General features: G+C 30.9%; 1 protein-coding gene and 1 non-coding gene across 3 annotated transcripts in view; one reads left to right on the forward strand and one right to left on the reverse strand.

Moving 5' to 3' along the window:
• Window positions 1-26,168, forward strand: part of LOC112681662 (B-cell receptor CD22-like) — a 356,479-nt gene that overhangs the window by 303,313 nt on the left and 26,998 nt on the right. For both annotated transcript variants that reach the window (XM_025551937.1, XM_025551938.1), the window contains 2 exons: window positions 9,632-9,762; window positions 22,900-23,059. In XM_025551937.1, the coding sequence (XP_025407722.1) occupies window positions 9,632-9,762; window positions 22,900-23,059 (291 nt within the window). The remainder of the gene's footprint in view (window positions 1-9,631; window positions 9,763-22,899; window positions 23,060-26,168) is intronic.
• Trnav-cac lies at window positions 16,665-16,737 on the reverse strand. Its single transcript has one exon. It is a non-coding gene; the product is annotated as a tRNA-Val (tRNA).

The following is a 26,168-nucleotide window of genomic DNA, read 5'->3' on the forward strand; positions in this document are numbered from 1 at the left end:
ATTACAACTGTTTAGAAAGAAGTTATCCTTTTTTATTATGGCTGGCACGTGACAACAAAGGACACATGTATACGTTCGTGGAAACATCTCCCTCGTTCCCGGGTTCATTAGACGAAACAATGTGCATTAATACGAGTGGAAAGAATAGTAGGAACGAAACGGAACCTCAGAGAATGTTCGCCGTAACTAATCGCGAGATAACAAAATCGTCTTGCGCGTATCACTTATCGCCGTCGTATCAGACGATAGCCAGTGCTTGACTTGGGGGAGGACGCAAGGGGACGGAGTACCCCAACTAATATTCAGAAATGTTAGCGATCTCTTACTATTATTACGTTATAATCATAACGTTTAACAAGTTTTTTAGTTTTAACTCTTTTTTTTAAAAGCCAACAGAGTTCCCCTTCTTTAATTTTACCAACTTAAGCGCTAACGATAACGCGAGTGTACGTGCGTGAGTGTTTGCTTTCGTATTTGCATAGTCCTGTACAACCCGTGGTACGTTTACAAAAGGTAACCGCTCTCCTTACTGAATACGTTTTTTAACGATGAGATTATTCGTTCTTGTTGAACGGTGTTCGCCGCTTCCACCGCGCATCCGTCGACAGCAGCGACGACACCTTAAATCTGTAGACGGTCGTGAATTATACAGGGAGCACATCACGTGACGCGCGCAAGGAAACTGACGAGAAGTCGCGTGTCGCGAACGAATGCGTGCCCGCGTGGATTTCTCGACGTGCGGTACGTGTATGGTACTCGCGATGGCTGGTCGATATTATTTAGAATTCGGTGTCCCTCGGATCAATAACCCCCGTACAACATTCTTCGATACGCTGTGGTGCAATATAAATTACGTAACTTCCGAACGTTTCACCTCGTCGCGCGCCATTCAAAATCCAAAATATTTGACGAGAAATCCGCTTTCGACATTTTTCGAATAGCCGTTCCCAAAGTCTTCGATACTTGCACATCAGTGGTTCTCAACTTTTTCAGTGTCCACCGATTTAGTCTACAAATCTCCGAGGCCCACTAATAGCTATGTATATATTTAAACCTATTAATATAACTATACAATGTATACATACATATATAATATGAACATAAGTTAGTTACTAGTCAGTTATTACAAAAATAATTAAAAAACCAACAGTTTATCAAAAAAAAAAAACTTTATTTGACCTAATTAATTACAAGTTAAACAGTTGAATGCGATTTTTGACATTGCTTGTCCGTTACAATAAAGTCAATATTTGAATTACTTTGAAAATTCAGTGAACTCCTGTATTTTTTTTTTTTAATGAAAATATTTTACAATATTTTATAAAAGTTGAAAAAGATTGCTAACACATATAGATGGTCGAAAAACCCATCAATTTTCTTATTGTAATTTTGAGTGAGTATTATTATTAATTTTTCCATAATCTATAAGGTTCAGGAGTATGTTTATTGGTATACTTTTCCAAAAATAAACCTAACTTAGAATTATCGAGCTTACTCAACGGAATATTACATGAAATAAAGACATGAGTTAAATTTAAAAAGTATTTTGACCTGCTTGTGTGATCTGATGTATGGGCAATAAAACTTTGTGACATCTTTTATTCTTTAATTTGTTCTCTTCGTTTTACTCAAGGCCGGATTAAGCACTTATTGGGCTCCAGGGCTGAATTTTTATATGAGCCCTTTTGATAAAACATACATATATGTGTATTTTACGAAGCTACTCGCTACGATCACAGAAAGACATATTTTTAAACTATTTCGCAAATTATCAATTGCATTATAAAATCATAAAATTAATAGGTATATACAATTTATGTTTATGAAACTACCAATTTTAGTATGATAAAAAATGTGTATTGGCTTAAAATCATTTTGGCCCTTTTAACTTGGGTACTCGAGAGGGCCCCGGCTAGACCTCCCTTAATTCGGCCTTGGTTGTAATACATTTATATGTTTCTCTCTATATGTTATTGTATGGTAAAATTTTTTTCATAAGCAACTTTTACATTGCATACCTTACACAACAACGCTATCCGTTAGTAGACAAAATCTATAATCTATAATCTTTAAATTTAAATTCAAAAACACCAAAATGAATTAAAAACTCCTAAAATACCTTAAAAAATGAGAAAAAATTACCTTAAATAAAAAAACTGCCAAAAATGTAAAGTAAAATTTGTTATTCTAATTTAAAAATACCTAAAACATATTTTTAACAAAATGAGCATCGTACAGAAAGCTTCGGAATAAAAATGCTAAGTGCATTAAAATCCCAGCCCTACTTATTAATATTTTTTGTTCGAGGTGGTATGAAAATAGGGTTTGATATTAGCATAAAAAATATGTTTACTATTTAATCTTTCTCCCTATAAGAAAATTGAATGTAATAAATACATATATAATAAAAAATAATGGAAAACCTGACAACAATCGATGACGTAGTTTCATAACCTAGTTTTTGGATTTTATTTATAATATACAAGCACAACATAGTATAGTTTGTTTGAAATAAATATTTATCTGTTCGTATTCGCACCGTTCACATCCAATTAATTAGCAATTACAATGTACCTATATATAATGAATTAAATCCAATTTTCGTTTTGTAATCTGTAATGGTGAAATTTTGTAAATAAGTAACTTTATTGTAATTTAACTTTTTATCGCTATGTACATACAGGGCTATGTATGATGTATATAATAATCATTATATCGAAAAAACTTTTAATTCAATATCATGAAATTATCGAGAAATATATACTACATAACAAGGCTTGTAGGACACGCTGGATGTATAGACGAAGAATCGACGGTTTCACCCTTGAACGACGATCTATTATATTATCATCATATGGAGATCATGGAATTTGTAGTGGATCTTCTTAGCTTATTCATTATAAGAGTGAACAATATATTTATACATTCAGTGGTACGTAGAGGGTTCTCGGGAGCACATTTGTGGCCGAATAAAGTATACCCACATACCTCCTGTAACCATAAAATGCCGTAGGTGGCTAGGGCACGCACATTTTTTTTATTTTAGATTAATATTATAATTACTATAAGTATCTCTTTTTCTTTCGTGAATAAATCAGCATATAGATGCGCAAACGAGATTGTGTTACTTTCCGTGGCGGAACAGTGCACTACCACTTCACCAATTCCACTAGTCCAATAAAGATTTAAAAATAAGATACGTAAATGTACGTATTTTATATGTGTTATATAACTGGTGTCCGAGTTTTCGTAGATTATATTTTTCATCGACGCTTTTTCTCCACCAACTATAGGCAATTTTCGTTCTCCCTAGTGACCCTGTCCCGGGAATTGTTTTTCCACTAACACGCCCTTAGTACAAACGCTGAATTGTGTTTGTTTTTTTTTTTTTTTTTTTTCATATTCAAACCATATTCGTGTGCACAGGCGTATAACAATAGTTTAATACCTGGGTTTGGTTATCTGAAATCGTTCCACTTTTACCGTAGCAATCATTCGGTTATCGTTTTTTCTCCACTTTCGTATTCTTTCTACAACTCCATAGTGTTCTATAAGTGTCTCCTCCTGACCTGCTCGACGTACCGTATATTATAGTAATATAATGAATCCATTTTTATATCGAATAACTGTTTCGAAATTAGAATATGACTGTGACAAGTTGTTGTCCGTCGTAGCCCCGGTTTTTACATCTCGCTGTATTTCGAATATTCGTTGTTCAATCGCTTCTGAAACTATATGTTTACTCTCATAATATACCTATATTTTATATTTTAGTACCCAAACTTCAGTGTTAAAAGTATAATATTATAGCATGCGCGGAACAAGTTTGTATAAGGGCTTGAAGTTGTATGAAAACTATACCTATAATGAGCGAGAGAATGCAATTTGCGCGTATAATATACGTTTTTAAATTATTTATTTAACCTTATTTATCTCTGCTTTTTCCTTAAAAGTATGATCATATAATCTATTATATTTGTAATAAATTATTGTTTAATACAATTATATTAAAGTTTACGCATTATCAAGAATGTAAGATATTTTTCTTCAGTAGATCGATTAAAAATATAGAATATCATTCACAATCTACGATCATGTATTATTATTTTAGGATTCGGTTATTAAATAAATTGTATTTTTCTACTTGTCGAATCGTCAAAAACGAAAATAACTATCACGAACGTATGCAAAGTTTAAAATTGAATATTTTGTCAATATTTGTTATGTTATTTTATTATCGTCCTATGAAAACATTTTACAACATAATATTATACATGTAAATGATATAAAATCTGTAATGAACTACATTTGCTACAAATATATTCTACGAAAAAGAGAATAAATTAGATTTTAAAATGTTCTTGTTGTTTACATAACTTTAAGAAAACTAAAATTAACACCGGTGAGAAAGAAACGCATTTGGATTTCAATCAGCAGACGACTAAAACGCCAAATAGAATATGTTATTACAAACAATAAAAAAAAAAAAAATACACAGAAATAATTTTAACTTATGATGAAACTCACTATAGCGTTATTCGTTTTGAAATGAGCAATATTAAAATTAAATTAAAATAATTCACAAAACTTAACTATCCCATTTAGTATACTACTTTTGGATTATCCATAAAATATTTATATATTTTTTTTTTCGTTAAGTTTAGGCCCTCAATAATAGAATAATTAGCTTTTATTACATTTCTAAAATTAATTAAACTAATGTCTATAAATCAATTATATTTCATTAACAATAAAAAAATGTTGATAACGTTTTCATTGGGTTGTTGTTATCGTTTAAGTTGAAAAATATTGACACAATGTATAACATTATTTTATACGTGTACCTTTCAAAATTTCAATATTGTAATTTTGATATATTTACAAACCTATTAGTAGTACCACTTTACATTACCAGAACGCTAATTTGAATTTACTACGAAAAAACATTTTGTATGAGATATTTATGAAATGTATAGCAACTTCGGATTTTTTGTCGCGCGTATAACAGTTTATTAAATATTATACAATTTAATATACAAGTATTTAATTTATTAATATATTAATTTAAAACATATGTTAACTACGATGTAAGTGTTATAATTTTTTTTACCGAATGGATAATGATAATAATATTATTCTTCGTGTTCGTATGACCACTCTTATATATATATATATATATTTATATACAGTGTGTTCGACGATAAAGGTAACACAAAATATATCCAACACATCACCTTTTATTTAATTCGGGTTTTTTATATCTGTAAAATTATTTGAATTTACACTTCTTTTTGAAAAATTAACATTTTTAACATTTTTTCTCCTCGCATGCGCAGTAAAACAAGCTTTTTTTAAATAGCGATCTCTATTTTTTGAGTTCATATTTGGATTACATTATTTGTTTTAAACAACTTTGACTTATAAAGTTTTGGTCTATTTTTAAAATTGACCAATTATGTTGGTAATATTTCGTGTTATCATTATCGTTGAACACGCTATATATATATATCATAAAGATGTTATAGTATATTATATACCATATTATGGTCAATGGATAATTAAACGTTATTGGCTTCTTCGAATACAGACGGTATTAAACCTAATACCTATACATTGGAAACATACAATAATGTAATTGGTAATTACTATAATAATAATATATGCAGTGCGTGTTTTTATTCCCGGCTTATTGAAATAAATCTATATCGAGTGGGGCATACGGCGATGAGGCGTACAATAATTCCATTTCCCGGACGGCATTACAATATGCGTAATATGTTGTAGGCATTTAGTCAAGTCAAGCGTTCTGCTAAATGACTAGGTAATTAGCCGAGGAATTATATAAATTTTTGCAATTTTACAATTTTTAATGACAAATGTTTACAATACCGTAAACAGTATTTCCTTATTAAATTATATCTTCAGTTATTTATTGTTATTATCTCATACATGAATTAGATTGTCACTTGTTCGGTGTTCAATACATTTGAGCGCCTCCCACAACAAAAAGCGTATTTCTCATTTTAAAACATGAAAATCTATGAGTTTTTTTTAATTTTTTTTATTTAATTTATCAGTCGGAGTATTTCATTGTACGAGTATTAATTAGAACAACAATAAACCATTAATTATATTTAATCATTATTATTATGATTATACGTATTATTATATTCTATAGTTGTATACTATGCGTGGACCAGGTGACTTTTTGTACAGTCGTTCATATCGTATGCGCTGCTGCAGTACTTATGTAGTTTTCGTAATTCGTTATAATTATTATTTCTTCGATTTTTATTGTCACTGTTCATTATTTTTCCGGTGAGAAACGCACCGTCCCATGGTGTACAACACTTACATACGTGCAGTGTTATCAGCTGGAGTCCAATAAAACCATGGCGGCAGGAGAAAAAAAAACCAGATGTTCACTTATTCTTTTTCTGCGGAGAGACCTAATCTGCGATCAATGCGTGATAAAATTATCAAATATGCACATTAGGAATATAACTAACATCCCTTAAGACTTGGTGACTATTATCAAGTTATGTTTCTAGCGACTGTGGAATGGTCCACTATACGATTGCCAACCGGCCGGTTCCGGAAAAGGGGATTGATTGACGGTGATCAATTATTCTAGCCAAAACACACTAGTCTTCTGATAAATGTCTACTTAAGGTAGGTCAGTTCACTTTCCTCAATTTTACTTTCTAATTCATAAATATTTGTTTTGAATACTTTAAAGTTTAGACATTTTCAAACTTAATTATTCAGGCTTAAAATCAGAAATCTTAAAACATGGACTGACCGATCTCAAGTGGAATTTACGAATTTAGATTAGTTTTCTGAAATAGAATCGCATTATTAAGTAGATCTGTAAGATAAACGTAATGTACATATTTTTTATCCTATAACACACACGTTCTGAATCATTTCCTCCGGTCAAATGGTATTTGGATAGTTGGACCCATCGAATGTACATAGCGATTCGCTGTTTCATACTTTCACATAGATTTACCATACAATGTTTTTGTTCGTGACAATTAGAAAAGCTCAGAAGTCGATCACGAATCTATTGAAATTGGCCACCCACTGCTATATCTTTATGATATGTATTTTATACGTTATTGGTGCTATCTACATCATGGTATTACCAAGTATTATATTTGACATCAGCTCGGAATATTATCACTCCATCTGTTTATTAAAAATCTTTACACTCATGTCCAGTTTAACCATGTGGGAGTTAAAGTCTATAATATTTAACTCCAAGTTATTCAATAACTCGGTAACTTTTTTCGTTTTTACCATGGGTTTATTGATGAAAGTTAGTTAATCTGAGTTTAGCTTAAAATAGGGCAGTACTGAAAGTCTCTGTTAATGATAACATTTATATTTTTTCTGATAATATTGATAGGTAAGCCTGATAAAATTGGTCATTTGTTTTTCAAGTTTTAAAATTTTTTCGGATATTTTAAGTTTCCACGTATTGTATATTTTAATAAACTGATAACGACAGTGGACAGTAATAACAATAAAAACGAATAGACAATTTTCAATCTTGATCAAATCACTGATAAAATGCAGTAGAAAAAAAATGGTGGTATTTCCGTTCGACAGTAGATGTAATATGGGTATAATCGATGAGATATCGATAAATCCGTCTAGTCGGTGGGACGTTGAACAGTTGTGAATCGTGACATGTGTGAACAGGGGTGAACTACGACACGTCACGTAATTTTCTAATAAGAGCGAGTGAATCAATTTGGTGCTCTATTATTCTTATTTGTTATTCTAATATTCTAATTTTTAATATTTGCATAGCAACTACTTGGATACTTAATAAATCATCCTGCTCGTTCAACCGAGACAAAAAAAAAAAAAAAAAATAAAAACAATTTTTCAATATACAGCGTAGTCAAGAAAAGATGGACACATTTCAAAACTCTGTTAAATTGTTTAATTTAGTCATATAGGGTTGAAAGTAAAAATAATATGTAGAGGAACATGGTAATTTTTATTTACATAATGAAAAAAAATGAAAAATTATTAAGTGTTAAAAATTATTTCATTTAAATGGCAACCCTTTTCAGTGATGCACTGCTCAAGATGGTCCCTAAAGTTGCCAATAACTTTCTGCTCCATATGGTCCGGAATTTCGGCAATTTCACGTTTAATTGCCTCCTTGACGCTCTTACGTGTTCAACATTTTCAGGCGTAACTACTGGTGGTGTAGGACAGACACTCTACTATAAGTACAAAAATTGTTCACCAACCACAAAATTGTGTTAGGCGCTGGAAGAATGTTATGCAAACCGAGTTCAAACCGACGACGGAAAGCACGTCACGTGGACACAATTGACTCGCCATTTCAAATAAATTCGAAAACAGCAAAAATACGATGTTCAACGCTCAAGTTATCCATGGCTACTAAAATTACATTTCCGCGTTACAAAATAAGAGTGGCAGCAAATTTGGGAGACTACCACCTTCCCAGTAATACTAATTTCAAAAAAATCCGTTTACCACTGACCACCCTGTATAATCAACAACCACTATCATAGTTGTAACACCATGGTATCTACTAAACCGTGATTGTAAATAAAGTTGACTCTTATCACTCAAAAATATTGTCGGTTAAAATCTGGGAGTAGGGATTTTCATTATCATGAAGTTACCACCTAACTCGAGGTTGTGAAATACGTATTTCTCACCAACTCTGAATCACACTCGAACTCTACGCGTTGAAATCGACCATTAGGCAAGCGTTATAACCAACGAAATTTTTCTACTGTTTAATTTTTTTTTTTTTTTGATTTCTTAGCTCTTTCCCGCCGACGAAACATTGTACACGGATAGAATATTGATACAATATGTGTATACGGTGCACCAACACCACAGGCAAATTATATCTTTCGTCCGCGTAATGTATTTCACGTTCACGCGGGTGTCTACGTGTCTTACGTATACATTTATATCGTGTACTTATATAAGACAACAATACATATGTATATTTTTAATATATTTTATCATGTTAAATTTTTGTATAGGGTTCAGCCCGTCGATAATAATAAATAGGGTTTTAAAGATTCATGAAATTTATTTTCTTGAATATAAGCTGGTTTAGTATATGAAGCATAGAAAATACTCGTAGGTTACATATTTATAGAAGATATTTTATAAATCTATAATATAATAAATATAATACTTTTTAGATTTCTAGTTCTGTGAAGAACATTTTTTTTTTATTATTTCTAGTCCTATTTATAAGCAATGCAGCAATATAAAATATTAAACGACTCTTTATTTTGTTTATTGAAATTAATGAAAATAGCCGTATTTTATTATTGATTTTGATATTTATTTTCAAACCCATTTTGAAATATACACCGGATAATTGTACATAACAAGAAATAAGTAATAGCCTGTCCATATAAAAAATAAATGGTGTGAAATGAATATAGAAAATATTTTCTGAGTATAACCAATATATTATTTCTAATCATCTATGACTGAACCCGTTTAAAAGAAGAAAAAATAATTTTAAATATTTCAAATTCAGAATCCTAATGATAAATATAAATACAAAATATCATATGCGTGAACTAATACGTATGATATGGCACGTGTGTTACAGTTGCTCCGATCGTTTCGCTGCGCTTGGGCAACTCGATCGACCCGAACGGCATCAAAGAGGGTGACGACGTGTACTTCGACTGTCACGTGAAAGCCAACCCGCCGTCCACGAAGCTCACGTGGTACCACAACGTAAGTATTGGCGTTATTTTTGGCGTATCCCTAATGTAAAATAATATTTTACGGGTATACGCTCCTAAAATAACTCGTAAATCAAATAAAACTTATTTAATAGTTCATTTTAAAAATCATTATGAACTATGAAGTTTGAACGAAATATTTATATGTTGAAGATCACAGTGTGCAGTTTACAGTTCAAATTACAGTGAAATGTATTTTAAGTTCAGTTAGTAAATAATACTTTGAAAAATAAATGTTATTAAATATAATACAGAGTATGGCCTTTCAGCTCGTGGATCATAAATCTGCACCAAGAAATTTATAACGCGCGGCCAATGTATATCTTATGGTGTTGTATTTTATAGTCTTATCAGAACTTATAAACATGTAAGTGGTTAATTTAATTGATTAGAGTTTACCCAGAAAAAAAATTGTCGAACGAAACGAGAACATTTTTTTAGGATTAATATACATATTTTATTATTGCGTATACCCTTCAGTGGCGGATCTACGAGAAGGTATAGGGGATAAATCCTCCCCCCGTGGGCCATGGGTTAAAACAATTTTTTGCATGAACAATTTAAATAAAACCTATTTTTTTAATATTTCATAACCAAGAAGGATACACTAGTATACATTAGTATCTAATTTCATATCAAATTACGGATACACACCTCATACTTATATCGTGATCCGGGATACAGCCGTAGAGTAATGGCACAGTCATCAAAAAAATTAAATCTTGTTTTATAAATTTAGTAGAATAAGTCTTATATACCTGTACATATCATGTTACGAAAATATTTTATATTCCCCACCATGAGAAAATCCTAGATCCACCACCGATACCCTTAAATATATTTACTACCAATACACCACTGCAGTGGGTTACGCGTGCGTGTCGTACGTGTCGCCGGCAAGTGATGTGCGGTGGCGCTGCACAGAACGTGAACGTTCTCCAGTGGAAGAAATATATTAAAATACCATCGCGGGGGCGGCAGAGTTGGGCGTCGGTCAAATAAAAAAATCGTTCGAACAAAAAATTATTCATTGTTCTACGGGTAGTTCCAAATTTTTTTTATTCATTATTCAATTCTTCGGCATCCGTTGTTCTACGGGATCGTTCTAGACTGCTTTATTCATTATTCAATTATTCGTTATGCATTATTCCACATAATCGTGTTTATCTCAAATAATTCGTAGACACTTGAAATGCAAACTTTATTGTAAATTTAAATCGGTGTTTTTCGTATACGAAATACATTATCGGGTATCGAAAATGTAATAGAAAAAATGTTAAAAAAATCATAAACTATATTATTTTAGATAATGGGCCAATTTTGACAAGTTATTTACTCGCAATTTAGGCACCAATATACTGTGAATATTATTCACAATAAATTTTATTTTTTATTCGCGATTAAAACTATTTAAAATAAAACGTTATTCTTTGTTCGCAAAACAATCAATTTTCCACAATTTTATTTCTTATTCATCATTTTGATTTGATTTTGTCTAACTCTGCAACTCTGTACAGTGACTCCCCTCCCACCTAACACACCTTCGAGGTAAAAATATATGGTTCGAAATAAATTTCCGACAGGTGTTCACATGTAGGTGGTACACTAAAATATGTACTCGGAATATTACAGTGCGTGCAACGATACGCGGTTATAGAGGTATCACACGACTTTCGATTTATCATAAAAAAAATAAACTTCACATAGATCGTATGTAATTTAGCACTAACATCATATATTTTATATGTATAATAATAATAATAATAATAATAATAATAATATATGCCTATTTGTTCGAACTGTTTAAAAACGCGTTCGTAAACACTGCGAGCATTTCTTGGTACTATATAGCCTTGCGGGAAAACTATAAAATATTTAATGCTGCACGAAACAATTTTACGAGAAAAAGAAACCCTTCCCTAACTTTTTCTTTTTCTTTCTCTCTTATACTCTCTTATCTCACTCTCTTTCTCTGCCTCTTTTTCTTTCTACGTTCTCAATTCCATCCATTTTTCCGAGTTCTAATTTATAATATGACAAAACAAAATTGGATTTTTTTTTTTTTAAATAATTTTCTGTATTTTTTTTTTTTTTTTTAGTATCCCAGAGTAATGTACATTAATAATTAATTACGTAGATTTGCATACGTGTACAACACTATCCGTTTTCACATCTAATTAAGCCAAATTAATTTTTTTTTCCCGTAAAAAATTATTTCAGTTGTTTTTACATAAAATATCATAAACAAGCCGGATCAATTTATACACGGTTATAGTTATTTGCTATTAATATTAATTAAATTGTTCAATATCAATTACAACTCGAGGTGTATATTTATTCAAACAAATTCTGTCGCTGTGATACGAACCCATAAATTTAAATTTATTAAAAATTCTGATTGTTAATATTTAGGGGATTATATACTTATTACAAAATAGCATAATATAGATAAGTCTAATTTTCATTGATATGTTTTAAATTCTAACTGAAACGATGAATGTATTAATATTACCAGAGTATTTTTTTAATTTTTTTGTATCCGTATAATTTATATCAAGATTGGATTGCTCCAATCATCACAATCGTATGAGATTTAGTTAGCAAATTGTAAAGAATTAACTTACGAATTTTCCAATAGTTTTCGTAAGAATAGTGAAAAACTGACGAAAAGTTATAAAATAATTGGTAACAACTACCGGTTTGCCACAAAATCGAATTTTTATAAAAATAGTAATAAATAATAATTACAGAAACATATATAATATATATTATATTATAAATATATATAATTTTCACTAAATGCTTATAATTTTTTTCTATATACATATGGTGTATTTTTTTACAAATATTTATTTTAAACTATCTATAGAGAGTTAAAATGTTCATATTTTCCTAGCATTCTTTGAAAATGTTGATATAATAATTCCGATTTGACAAGAAATCTTGACAATTGAATATAAAATGCCTCACATACCTATATTGATTGCTGATTAAAGTAAAAATGTTGAGCTTGATTTCAAAAAATAATTCACGAACATTTGTATATTATTTATAGACAAACGATAAAAATCACGAAAATTCGCTTTATATTGATAAAAATATATAAAATTAAAATGTTTATACTCTAGAGCCTGAAAATGTGATACAAATACTTTTGAAACAATATTTTTGTAGCCTAAAAAAAAAAAAAAAAAAAAAACTGAAAAGCTGCAAAAATTAGTTATAAGCGTTACAAAATTAATTTTTTTAACGAAATCGGATATTTCAATGAGTTTCCATCAAACAATATTAGTTATTTGGTTATAGCCATTTTATAATTTCGAAATATTTTAATAAGAACATTAATAGTTCAACCAACCTTATTAATTAATTAATGTTTTTTACAATATCAATCATTATTAGAAATATTAATTAACCAACTAACCTCTTTCATTCAAGAAGATTGCTACATTGGTTTCAAGTTAAAAAGATCAATACATTAAACAATCCCTATGTTTCGATCAACCTAGAAATTTCGCAATTTGTAATTTTTTTAATTACTTTTTTCGGATTCGAGTTATTGCAATTTAATTTTAAATCACCTACACACTGACAAACTTGACCGCCAACTTAGGACTACAAAAACACTAAATTACATCGAAATAGTGTTATTTAATACACAAGTATTGTTTCGTCCTATAACTATTTATAACTCATTCTAATAATTTCAAAATGTTTTTTGTACAATATACACACTAAATGTAACATTATGATGTAACACGAAAATAATTAGGTATTCATTATCAACATTTCAAACCTGTAATGTTCTACATTAATGAGTAACTTCAAATAATAATTACGGTGTTGCGAAACACTGCATCATAACCCAGCGTAGTTGAATGAAACATATCCTTATTCTTTGTGCATTTTAATATTGTAACATGATTTCATATATTTCGGTCGTACCAATATTCTCGTGTCAAAAAGGTTATCTAATTTATTTATTTATTTATTTTTTTATTTATGAAACTTTGTAGATTTACAATTAGCTTCAACAATTGTATATAAAGCTAACATAAATATAATATAATATATACTCATAAGTGTTACAATAGTTTTAAGGAGAAGGTATAGGAAAATAAAATGGAAGTAAGTGGTTGAAAATTGTGTTTAATAGAAGTAATAAGGGGTTAATTATAGCTCTGAAATCTTCGTGAAATTTGGAGATTAGGCTTTCGGGCGTAGCTTTTGAGGACGAAGTGTTGGCAGTAACATTGGCATATGAACGTTTTTGTTTCTTGTTGGGACTGGAAGTTATTTTGTTTATAGACGGAATGTTGTGATTGAGCACCGGATGATAATAAGTTTTGAATGATGGAGATTTTCTGCGGTTTTTACTAAGTTTTGTAAACACTGTATATTCTTCATATGAGGCTGTATGTGGCTCTGAACATAGGGCACACTTGGTGTGCCTTGGCACTCTGATGGTGATTTGGTACAATCTGAATTATAATGGTTCTCTCCACATTTGACGCAACGTGGAGATTGGTGGCAAAAGTTACCAGTGGGATAAGTGGAGGGGAGAGTTTTTTCTGGGCAGCTTAATTTTGATTCTAGTGTGAAGAAGCAAATATAATTTGAGAATATCACTGTTATTATCAGTAACTTTTAGATTAATTAAAAAAAGAGGCAAAGGTCTTTTAGTGGAACGATGTAGAATATTAGAGATTCGAATAACTTTGTAGCCAATATCAAATAAGCTGACTTGTATGTCTTCGACAGCAGTGGATGGGTGGAGGTGCCTGATAAATACAGCATATGGTTTCAAACTATTAGGTAGGTATGTGTGGAAATGTATCTGTTCATTAATGATAAGATAATTATAAACTAGATTTTAATTACTGATGTCATCGGTGCGGATAATCAGGTGCTTTGGGATATTTTTAAAATTAAAACCCGAAGGAATGACAAGATCTATTAAGGATTTCTTGAGTGTGTAAAATTCATAGCCATCGCTTAAATAGAAGGGAGATGCAAAAAAAAAAAAAAAAGTTGTTATACTTGGAGTGATTTCCACATGACCGGCAAAGCGTTGCTCTGGACTTTGGAAGGTGTTGCGATAGCGAGAGGGTTGAACACCTCCTGATCGAAAGTGTTGTCCTCGGAGAGTGAAACATAGCGATTTGATGTGATGAATACTTTATTTTGGTTGTTGTTATATTTTGTGGGAGAAGATGATGACAAAGAAGATAAATTGCGTTTCGAATTATTCCGAGATAAGTTTAGATTTATAATATTAGATAAAACTCATTAGTGTAGTGTGCAAATAATAACGGACAAACGAAAACGACGTCTGTTTATGTTGGATGATGAACGTAAACTGATCTAATTTATTTATTTGACGATAATTTTGATTGGATTATATTTGATATCGATTAAAAGTGTAGAAATCAAATATTGGTCTAGGTACGGAATAAATTGTAGATATTTTCATGTTAAAAACTTTTCGCTCTCGATTCTTTAAAGTGCAATCAATCATTATGTAAAGATATAACAAAAAAAAAAAAAAAAAACAGTAATAATTTACAGAGTTCGAAATGTAAAAAAAAAAAGAAATAAAGTATTTCTGTGGTTATGATCTATCTATCTCTCTCTCTCTCTCTTTCTCCCTCTCTTTCTCTCGTTTGTTTTATTTTTAATATTTTCTAATAGATTTTCCCATTGAGTTCAATTTCATGACTTATTATCGCATTACGAAATTGTTTTTGAACAAACGCTATGCAAAAGTTCTTATAAGTATATTTTTTTCCAATGTTTTGAGAGCTTAGAATAAAAATAAATATAAAAACCGTCAAATAATTGTCTGAAAAGGAGAATCAACATAGAAGTCCATGAGCCAACAACCATATTATTCAGAAAATTAAGTATTGCCTATATTTTACTGCGTGAATAAAAAATATCAATTAGCCTGTGAAAAGCAAAACTTTTTCCAAATGGATGAGTAAAGGGTGAAACTTTAATGATTGTGGAAAAAAAGAGAAAATTAAAAGTAATAATAATAATGGTGATAAAAGTCTTTAGACATTTTTAAATTGAAAAAAATTACTAAGAAAAAAATAGTTTTAAAATAAATATTGTTTTGACAGCGAATAATTAAAAAAAAAAAAAAAAAAAACCTTAACATTAATATTATAATATATTAAATTTAAAAGATGGTGGAATTTCTTAAGTCATCACGCTCTCCATTTTCATATGACCATTAAATGTTCTGACTTCATCGCACAATAAAACTTTTTTCGTCGCTAAGATTTTTTTTTTCTTAAGCTACTTTGAAAACGTCGGTCTTTATAATATTATTAGCTCTTGTAAAGATGGACAATTCCAAATTTAGTTTTAGTATTAAACGTTTTCTTTGACAGCTCAAAGTGTCTAGTCTCATTGAAAATTTGTGGATCTAAAAGATAAAAATATTCTTCATTCTTCGATAATCTATAGTAATTTTATGTGCCAACGTTACGTATACGATTTTTGAAATTTATTATTTTTTATGAGTTTCTTTATAACAATATCTATAAGATATATAATATAAAAATATTAACTTTTACAAATAATATTGTAGAAAATACAAAAACATATCGAATACTTGCAGAACTAATATTTATATACTAATGAGAAATTAATATATGGGGTTAACATTATTGAGTTATGGCTAATGTCCTTGTGTATTTTAAAAATCATTACATTATAATTTATGAATAAACGTTCCAATGCAAATTTAATTTAATTGTGAGTGTTGGACATTTATTTTTTTATTATATATATATATATATATTTTTTTTTACTAACTTAATTTATATATTTATAATGAAAATATTAGGACAAAAGAGAAAAAAAAATCACTAAAAAATACAATACTGTTTCCGCCCGGGTTCGAACCGGGGACCTTGTGCGTGTGAAGCACACGTGATAACCTCTACACTACGGAAACTATTTGATATAAATGGTAATATATATGATATATAAGTAAACATTTATTTTATTGAAAATATTTATAAGTAATAAATTATTATTACCAATGACTAATTATTACTAATAACGATAAAAAATAGAATGACCAATTTCTTATAAGTAACTTATAGTTCATTAGAATAAAAGAACATAATCTCAACATAAAGTTTTATAAAATCATTTACTCAAATTTAGCTGTAATAATATGAAACAATCATCTTTACAATAATTACGTATCGGTTAATTTATAATTATTTTGACAGTTTATAAACAAAACGTCTTAATGACGTAGTTTGAATGAAAACACTAGGAATGCATCGCACTACAAAAATGTATTGGCGATTGTGATATTATAATTATCTATATTATTATATACCAACCAATATTTAAAAATGTAAAAATTGTTGAACATTACCAATAATAATAATTTTAGGTAGATATACGAGCAGAAAAGCAGTGAGTACTTTATTGAAATTAAAATTTGGTTGAATTTGGGTACCTACATAGGCGTGCAGAGACCATTTTCAAGGGGTATATAAGTAAAAGGCTCCTTTTCCCTCGTCAGAGGGCCTCTGAAAGTAATTTTAAGTGTTCAAAATTCTGATAAAAATATACATACCTACTAATGTCTAAATTACTGTTTAATATAAAATATTAATTTTTTCTTTAAAATAAAAATGATTAAATGGCCATTTCTTTATTTTTATAACTTCTTTTACAATTAATATTTAAAATAAATTACGAGAAAAAAAATGAAATATATAATACTTGAAATGGTTTGAGTAATATATTTAAAAAGCGTATATAAAAAATAAATATTATCATATATTTCAACGAAAAAACATTATAAATTTGATAAATAACTATAGTTGATCATAATACAATTCTGCTATAGTTAGGATTTTGAAATCATCTATAATGTCTTCGGGATTTAAATATATAGGTAACCATTTCTTGCCCTTTAGTTAAAAGCATTTAGCTATTTAATCTCTCATGAAGCATAGTACTTCTTAAATTGTTTTTACATTATTAAATAGTTTGTGTTTTAAAAATAAACAAAATTATATGGGACTGAAAATAAAATTATAACAATTATAGTGTAATAAAAAAAAATCATATAACATAAATGTAGTGACCAAATAACATATATCATGCTTTTTATTTATTTTTAGTATTTTTGGAAACAAGGTTATGTAGCTCTATATCCTGCAAACCCCTATAGTTTAGTATATGGTTTCTAGGTATCTAATATTTACTTCGGTCAAACCAATATTGAATACCTACTACATAGTTTCGTTTTTACTTGGTATAATTAAATTGTTATAACCCGAATCCATTGAAGATCACGTGTTCTTCTGATTAAATTGTGTGTTATTTAATTTATTCTTGCGTAATAAAGGAATAAATTCGTTGCAGCTCTATTTAATATTCGAGACGATCATCTCAGCATCCAGTGAAAATAAAAATAAATAAATAATTTAATGTTTCTGTTACATTAGGTATGTTCATAATAAATGGGAAAAAGACATTGTTTTATTTTATTTTCGTGTTGCTCAGTTTGCGAGTGACCCACTAAATTGAAAATTAATATTCAGACACCGATGGAAGAGATACCGAACCCCGTAAACTCAACACGGTTTTCTCGAAATACGTTAATTCTGTAGGTGGTACATACATTATAACATATATTGATGTATCGATCTATACTAATATAATGATTTCGTTCAAGTCTCAGTTCAGTGCAATAATTTTTAATTGTCCTGATTACTATATTTGCATAGAAATACAATTATGTATATATAACGTCTTACAAGCCATTTAGACCCATTGTCGCAATAACCACTTGTCTCCACTGATTTCTTTCCTTAGCCAGTTCATCTCCATTCTCAATTCCAAGCTCTTTTAAGTCCTTGTTCTCTCTATCCTTCCATCTTTGTCTGGGATGTTATTTTGGTCTTTTTGTATTTGTTTTCCGTTCTGTAACTTGTCCAATCATACTTTCTGATCTCCAAACGTGCTCAGCCCATCTCAATCTACTATTTTTTAACACACCATTGATGGTCGCTTCTCCATACAGATCTTTAATTTCCTGGTTTTACCTAATCTCAAATCCTCCCTCGCTATTTCTTTTGGGTCCATAGATTCTTTTTAATATCTTCAATCCAAAATCGCTAATTTGAGTTCGTCTGATGTTGTAATCACACATCACATGCATTCAAGACTACTAAGGTCTCCCTAGAACTTTGTAAAGTGTTATTTTTGATTTCCATGATAAAACCATGATTTAAACAGAGGTATCAATCTCAAATAACATCTGTTTTCCACTATCAATCGTATATTTATTTCTTTATGGCTATTTGTGTCCTTATTAATGTCCATCCTTAAATATTTGAAATTATCCACTCTATTAATTTGTAGTAATCAATATCCAAATGTCCTACTCTGCTGTTATATCTAGTTATGACCACGTATTAAAAGTACAATTATTTCATAATAAATTTTATGTAATGGGACGTATTAATAACAAAAAATAAAAATAAAAAAATAAATAAATAAATAATGTTTAGATATACCTATATTGTTATAATGGATTATAGTAGGATCTGAACAAGGTTTTAACTTTGATGTTCTATACAGTCAGGGTGGTTTTATTTATAGCAGTGCGCTTTAATTATTTTCATTATTTTTGTTGTTTATTGTTATTTGATTTTAAAACATTATTAATTTTACTTCTGAAATGGATAATAAATGGATATAAAATATCACAACTTTTAAAAGACATTGTTAGTAATACAGATAATTTTGCATGTGCGCATTTATAACTGCTCGATGAAACTTTTATTTATATTCAACAATTATTATGTATGTTACTAACTGCTAAACTGCTAAATCGTTTAATTATAATTATAAGTTATTAAGATATCCAACGACGAATATTAGATTAGTATTTTCTTTTTCACCGACGTTATGCGCACATTGCGTATTATAAGTTCTATTTTCACACTCTGAAGGAGAATTTCGACGAGCAGTTGTTTACGAGAGCAACGAAAAAAAATAAATATTTTCAACTAAAAAGCATAAAATGAAAATTAACAATTGTAATTTTAGGACCAACGTAATTGTTACGAAAATAAAAAAAAATAATAATTATGACAGTAAAACTTCATCGTAAACACGACATCGTGGTTTGATCGTCGTTTGAACACTCCGTGTGCTCGACTGTAAACGTACGACCGGTAAAAATGTGATCGACGATCCCTGTTGGAATTTTGCAGGTCGTCGACGGACGCGGTTACCCGAGGTCAGATAAGGGTGTGCTCGGGTGAGTAGAGTCGATTCACGTGTAACGTCCGTATCGTTTTCGCGAGCGCGTGCGTACGTGCGTGCCACATTGGAAGTGTTGCGGGGTAACTAATCCGTAGTACGGTTACGATTGCATACGCGCGCGCGAGTATTCTGAACACGTAGTCGTGCCCGCGGGGACGACTCACGCGGCGGTAAAACGTTGTTACGGAGGGCAACGCGTCAGATAACGCGAACACCGTGTAGAACGGCGGTACTATTGTTTTTGTTGTTGCTGTCGTCGCGCCGTCGTTCAACCCTTGGGAAGTCCGCCTATCTCTTGTCGGCGGATTATTATGTGTCGTGATTATTGTTTTACCGAAGAAAACAAAAACAACACCGCGGAACATCAAACTGCTATCCATCTATCGTTAGTCGCCGTCGATTGTTATTGTTCCGATGGTAAACAAAAAAAAAAAAAGAGAGAATGTCGTTTTCGGGTATACGCCCTACGCCCTATTGTAACGAATTCGAATCACCTTATCAAATCCTTATTGCATCAACAGATCAACCGTGGTACGTTGCGAATAGAATAAAACCTTATGATGCGTTATGTCGGAACATTTACATAGTATCGACTAACGAACTTTTGAATTTCGAATAAAATATATTTTTACTACTATTTGAATTGTTTACAAAACTGTTTAGAGAAAAATGCATTGATAAAGATACACAAAGTGATACGTACGTTACGACGTGGTACAGACACCTAGGTATGTGTGAGTAGTATTACACCTATAATAAGCCCATAACAAGTCTCGCACAAAAAAAAACTAATTAAAACTAAAAACAAAATCGTGTGCCGAATCAGAAACTAGAAGAGATAGTAAAAATAATATTAGTATTGAAAAAAATTCATAATTTCCATTATCATTTTATTGTTAAGCCCAAGATTTATATTTCGAATGTTTACAATATCATATACTCGAATTAAAAATCTCTTATACTCGGTGCCGTAGTTCTGAATAATGAGAATAAAAACTATAAAAATACGTTATACTATATATGTGTACAATACTGTAGTAGTTCTAGGATCGTTATAGAGGTGTCTCCAAAACCTGTTATTTTATAAACATTGAATATTGATAAAATAAGTGGCTACGTTTTCGATAGCCCCGTACTCAGATACATAATATAATAAAAAAGGATAATTGGCTGAATGTCTAACAACCTTATGTTCGTACCTTTCACCGAGTCCTCGAACTTTATAACAAATATTATATTCCGCATACACCATAATATTATAATATTATAACACTAATAATAACGACCATAATCTCCTCATGATGAAATGAAATGTTGTGTATAAGAAACTAACAAGAATAACCCCAAAAACAAGTAAATATGATTTAAGAATACTAAAAGATAATATCATAAATATAGCATACTCATCCTACATCGATGAAAAACTAATATTAAACCCACCATTTCCAAGTGATACCAATGAAGATAATGGAATAAAATAAAGAATATAATACTTGAAGCAGATAGCAACAATTTAAAAAGAAACTTACCATAGCCTAAGAAACCATGGATAAATGATAACATTATAAAAGGTATTGAAGAGAGAAGAAAGTAAAAAAAAACGATAAGGATAATCATAGAATACATGGAGATTCATGGAGATATAAAGAGCTAAAGAATAAAATTAATAGAGATTCGACATTTGCAAGAGAGAAATACTTAAAAGAAAAGTGCCAAAAATTGGAACAATTGCTTAAAAAAGAATGGATCAAGCGTTTAACACAATTAAGAAATTTTTCGGAGGAAAAACGAAACTAAACAGTAAAATAAAGAGGTTTGGATGGAAACTTGATACTGGACAACGACAAAATAGTAACAAGATGAAAACAATATCTTAAATTTTAATTTCCAAGGCTGGACCAACAAGTTACATCAAACTAAAAAAGCTAGCTGAGAACAGAGAAGATTGGAGAGCGAATATGCGATTGCAAAACCAACCTGAAGGGTTGAACACCGAAAAGAAGAAGAATACTAATAATAATAAAATAATAATGTTCATTTATTACTTTCGTTTATTAAGTAGATTTTATTTTAGGTTTTTTTTTTTATTATATATTCGTTATCGTGGATTATAGATGGAAATATAAACTATATTAAACTATAATATTTTAAACGGTAAAAGTAAAGCTTTCGAATTTGAACGTAAATTATGATTTATGTGATCATGTGTTTTTTGTTCACGTATACTTAAATTTAAAATCCGTGAATTCAATTAATTAAATAATTTTAGTAAATCACGGATATTTACTTCACATGTACTTAAAATTAAAACCAAAAACTAATAACTAAAAATATTTCTACCTTCTATGTAGAATGTTTCATAAATGTTTCATAAACAGTATTATCGTGAAATGACGGAACGGGTGGATTAATGTATATACTACGTAAACGACAGTGATGTGGAAATTTCTATAAACACTAGGAAGTTCATTCTACGAACCGATAATAATAAAATTATAAATGCGTAATTTAATAACAAATTCATGGATTCACGTGTAATTAATTCACAAATTTACACATTATCACATAGGTTTTTCATATAATGAATCAAATATAACCCAAATGTAATTTTATAATACTTTAAGAAACAATAAATATTCTATTAGATAAACTATAAGTACTACCTAAATAAATTAATGGCAATTGTGTACACACTCGAGAACAATAATACATTTTAATTAAAATCGAATATGAAACATATTATAAATTCAATACTTTTTAAATAAGTGATCGAGTACGTAAAATATCATATGAATATTCTTATATGTAATTTCAGGGACTTACGTTGAGTTTGAACTCATCGGCAAGAACAATGAAAAGCGATAACAACTTGGTTTTGCAGAAAGTGACACGAAGTGTGGCAGGCAGATATGCTTGTCGAGCAACGAACTCCGAAGGGGAATCATTTAGCAATGAACTCAGTCTGCGCATCAAATGTAAGTATTAAAATAATATGTCTAAAATAATTTAAGATAGAATTCATATATACAACAATATCGACCAATCAGTATAATAATCAGTATAATATTATATAATTGAGTATAAATATTTTGTAATACTTCATTAATTTTAATAATTGAAAATTGCCTGCCTTCCGTAGACCGAAGGTCAAAACACAGGTATGACTAACTTTATACTTCAAATGCATTCGATTGACTAACACGGAAATATTAAAAAAGTATTCATAAATTCTTCTGAAAAAATTTCAGATTATTTTTATACTATAAATACGAAGAAACGTATTCGTTTCGAACAAGCTTTTACTGCGTGTGCCGAAAATCAACCCCAAATATACATAATACGTGCGACGCCGCCGGAACTTGCTTGCGCCAGTGAATCTTTATCACGTGGAAACACTACCGGCTAAAAACAAATTATTTTTTAACTCATTCCACTTGAATTATTGTTTCCCCGATAAAATAAATGTAAGCACGCATACACGTAAATTTGAACGCGTGTCCGTTGCCGCCGCCGTGGTAAAACAAACGCGCAAATAGTGTGCACATAATATACGTGTGTATACGGTCGTAGAAGTTGGACGTGAGGGGTTTCACGACTTAACCCTTTCCCCCGATAAAGCAGTTCCGCTAGTTCCGGTCAGACGAACGTTGGGGGCCATCGTGTTTCCTTTATTGTTTCGATAAATAAAAATATTAAAAAAAAAAATAATAATAATAATAAATAAATAAATAAACAACAAATATAAAAAAAGAAAAATACCCCATTTCCTTGACAGGTCGTGGTTGTATGTGCGTGCGTGTGTGTATGTGTGTGTGTTTGTATATTCTACTCCACAGCACGCGCCGGATGTACCTACAACCCGTCCGTTTGGTTTTAAAAACCAAAAATGGAGGAGCGCCTGTGCAGTATAATATATCTGTTGTTATGCATATATATTTCACTTTCAGTTGAGTAATAAATAGATTATTGATCGTGCGGGCGCGCAGGGTCGAATTTATATTTTTAATAGTTGTACAGTAGGTATATGAGCAGTGGTGCTAGCAGCTATCACCGAAAGCTCTCGATTTTTTCTCCTTACACACCCATCCGCACGCTTGTACATACCTTGACACATAAATACTTGTACGTCGCGTAAATATACGCCACCACCACTGTTTGGAGTACACCAACACAGGTATACTCCATATTTCACTGGCTTGAGTTTAAAAAAATTAATGTACATGTACATTAGGCGAGTAAGAGGTTTTTATTACTACGATTTTTTTTATTTCCGTAGGTATTTTTTTTTTTTGCTATTCGCACAAAACCGTGTTATTCTCATCAATAGTCAAACAGTGTTTAAAAGCGACGGAGGTGGTGGAAAAGTTATAAATATTTATATATTTGTATCTATATATGTATAACACCGCGTTAAATTTATTCAAATCGAACGTTACAACGTTTTTCAGACGAAAGTTTAACGTCAAATTTGTATAAGGAATTGGAAAATGAGCGGCGATATTCCGTCGTCGTAGTCGTCGCGCTTCGATTATATGCTAATGCGTGCGTAGGACGTACGTGCGGCTTTGGGTTGGTTTTGAAGATATGTGTGCGTGCGTGTATGTGTGTGTGTGTATTAAACGCTTCGTAGTGAAGACTTCGAGAGCAATAAAATATGTTTGTATATATATACCGTGCGAATATTGTAGTTACGTGGCTTATACAACTTTCCGAACTAAATCTGCCGATTATTGTTTCACGGCGAACAAACATATCGAACTGCGGTGCACGAAAGCTCTAAGATTTACTGCTACCGTATAATAGCGTATGGGTTTATAATATAGTAGTGAGCGTCGCTGTACCGGTTTGTCTCGGGTGATTCTCAAAAGTTATGGCAGTCTTGTCTTGGCATTATATTACATACCTACTCAAATGTATTGCGAACGAGCATTTGTGAGACGAAATATGACGATGACAATATTAAAGCATGGTTTTAATATGTTACATTATTTACTTATAATGCAAATAACTTCTTTTTACTGTACAATTGATTGCACGATGTAGATTTTCCTCGTATGCGATTTTTAACCACATTGTTACGGTTGCAGTGGTGATCGACGGAGTTCAAAAATATTTTAAATACGTCGAGAATTGAGAAAGAATTAAGTGTACGATTACTATTGCGATCGAAAAAAAGAAAATTCGATAACGTTATCGGTTAGGTTGGGTAACACGGCATTTTTATAAGAAGTATTCTTGTTTTACCACACCCCTTCCTCGATCGTTTAACAAATCGACCTCTCAGTGCGTACGTGTTCTGTCGGTATGACCTGCATTCCTTCCTCCTCCCCCTTCGGCAATAAAGCCCCTTGGCCATCGTATATACGGATAAAACATAAAATCACCGTCACCGTACGGGCCGCGTCGTTTCATTTCGTTTCGAAGCGACAAATTTCACCCGTGGGAAATCGAAAGTGAGTGTATACCTACACGCGTTTAAACGCGAATTCGAAATCAACGAGTTTTAAAGAAACACAATATTCGTCGCCGTAAAACCGCATTAATACGTATGTACGTGCTCGAATTTTCTGACAATCCACTCCTTCGGATCGTCGTCGTCGTCGTCGTCTGCGTCACGTGTGAGCACGCGCGTGCGTGTATAAGTGTGCGTTCGTCCGAGTGTATTTATACTTATGTGTTCATGTGTACTGGTGACCGTTTACAAGGATGTGTGTACGTATTCGCGCGTGCGTTAGTGCGTGTGTGCGTCAAATAACGATCGTGTCGACCATAGGATTTGACCGGACCTACCGGTGCCCATTCATCAATTAAGTACGGACGTTTCTGCGGACAGTGGTGCTACGTGCACCTGAGGGATTTACCTCTGTGGCTGTAGTGTTTACTATTTATGTACATATATATGTGTGTGTGTGTGTGTGGTATGCATTGCCTGTTGTTTTTGTGTTTGTGTGTGTATGTGTCTTTTTTGCCAACCAATAACGTAGCCGTTATTTGTTATTCATGAATTTCGTACGGAGAAAATCTTTGGTACACGTGTACACACACACACACACACACACACACACACACACACACACACACACA

Source organism: Sipha flava, unplaced genomic scaffold, assembly GCF_003268045.1.
Source record: "Sipha flava isolate LNK unplaced genomic scaffold, YSA_version1 194_pilon_pilon, whole genome shotgun sequence".
In the NCBI taxonomy this organism is placed as follows: domain Eukaryota; kingdom Metazoa; phylum Arthropoda; class Insecta; order Hemiptera; family Aphididae; genus Sipha; species Sipha flava.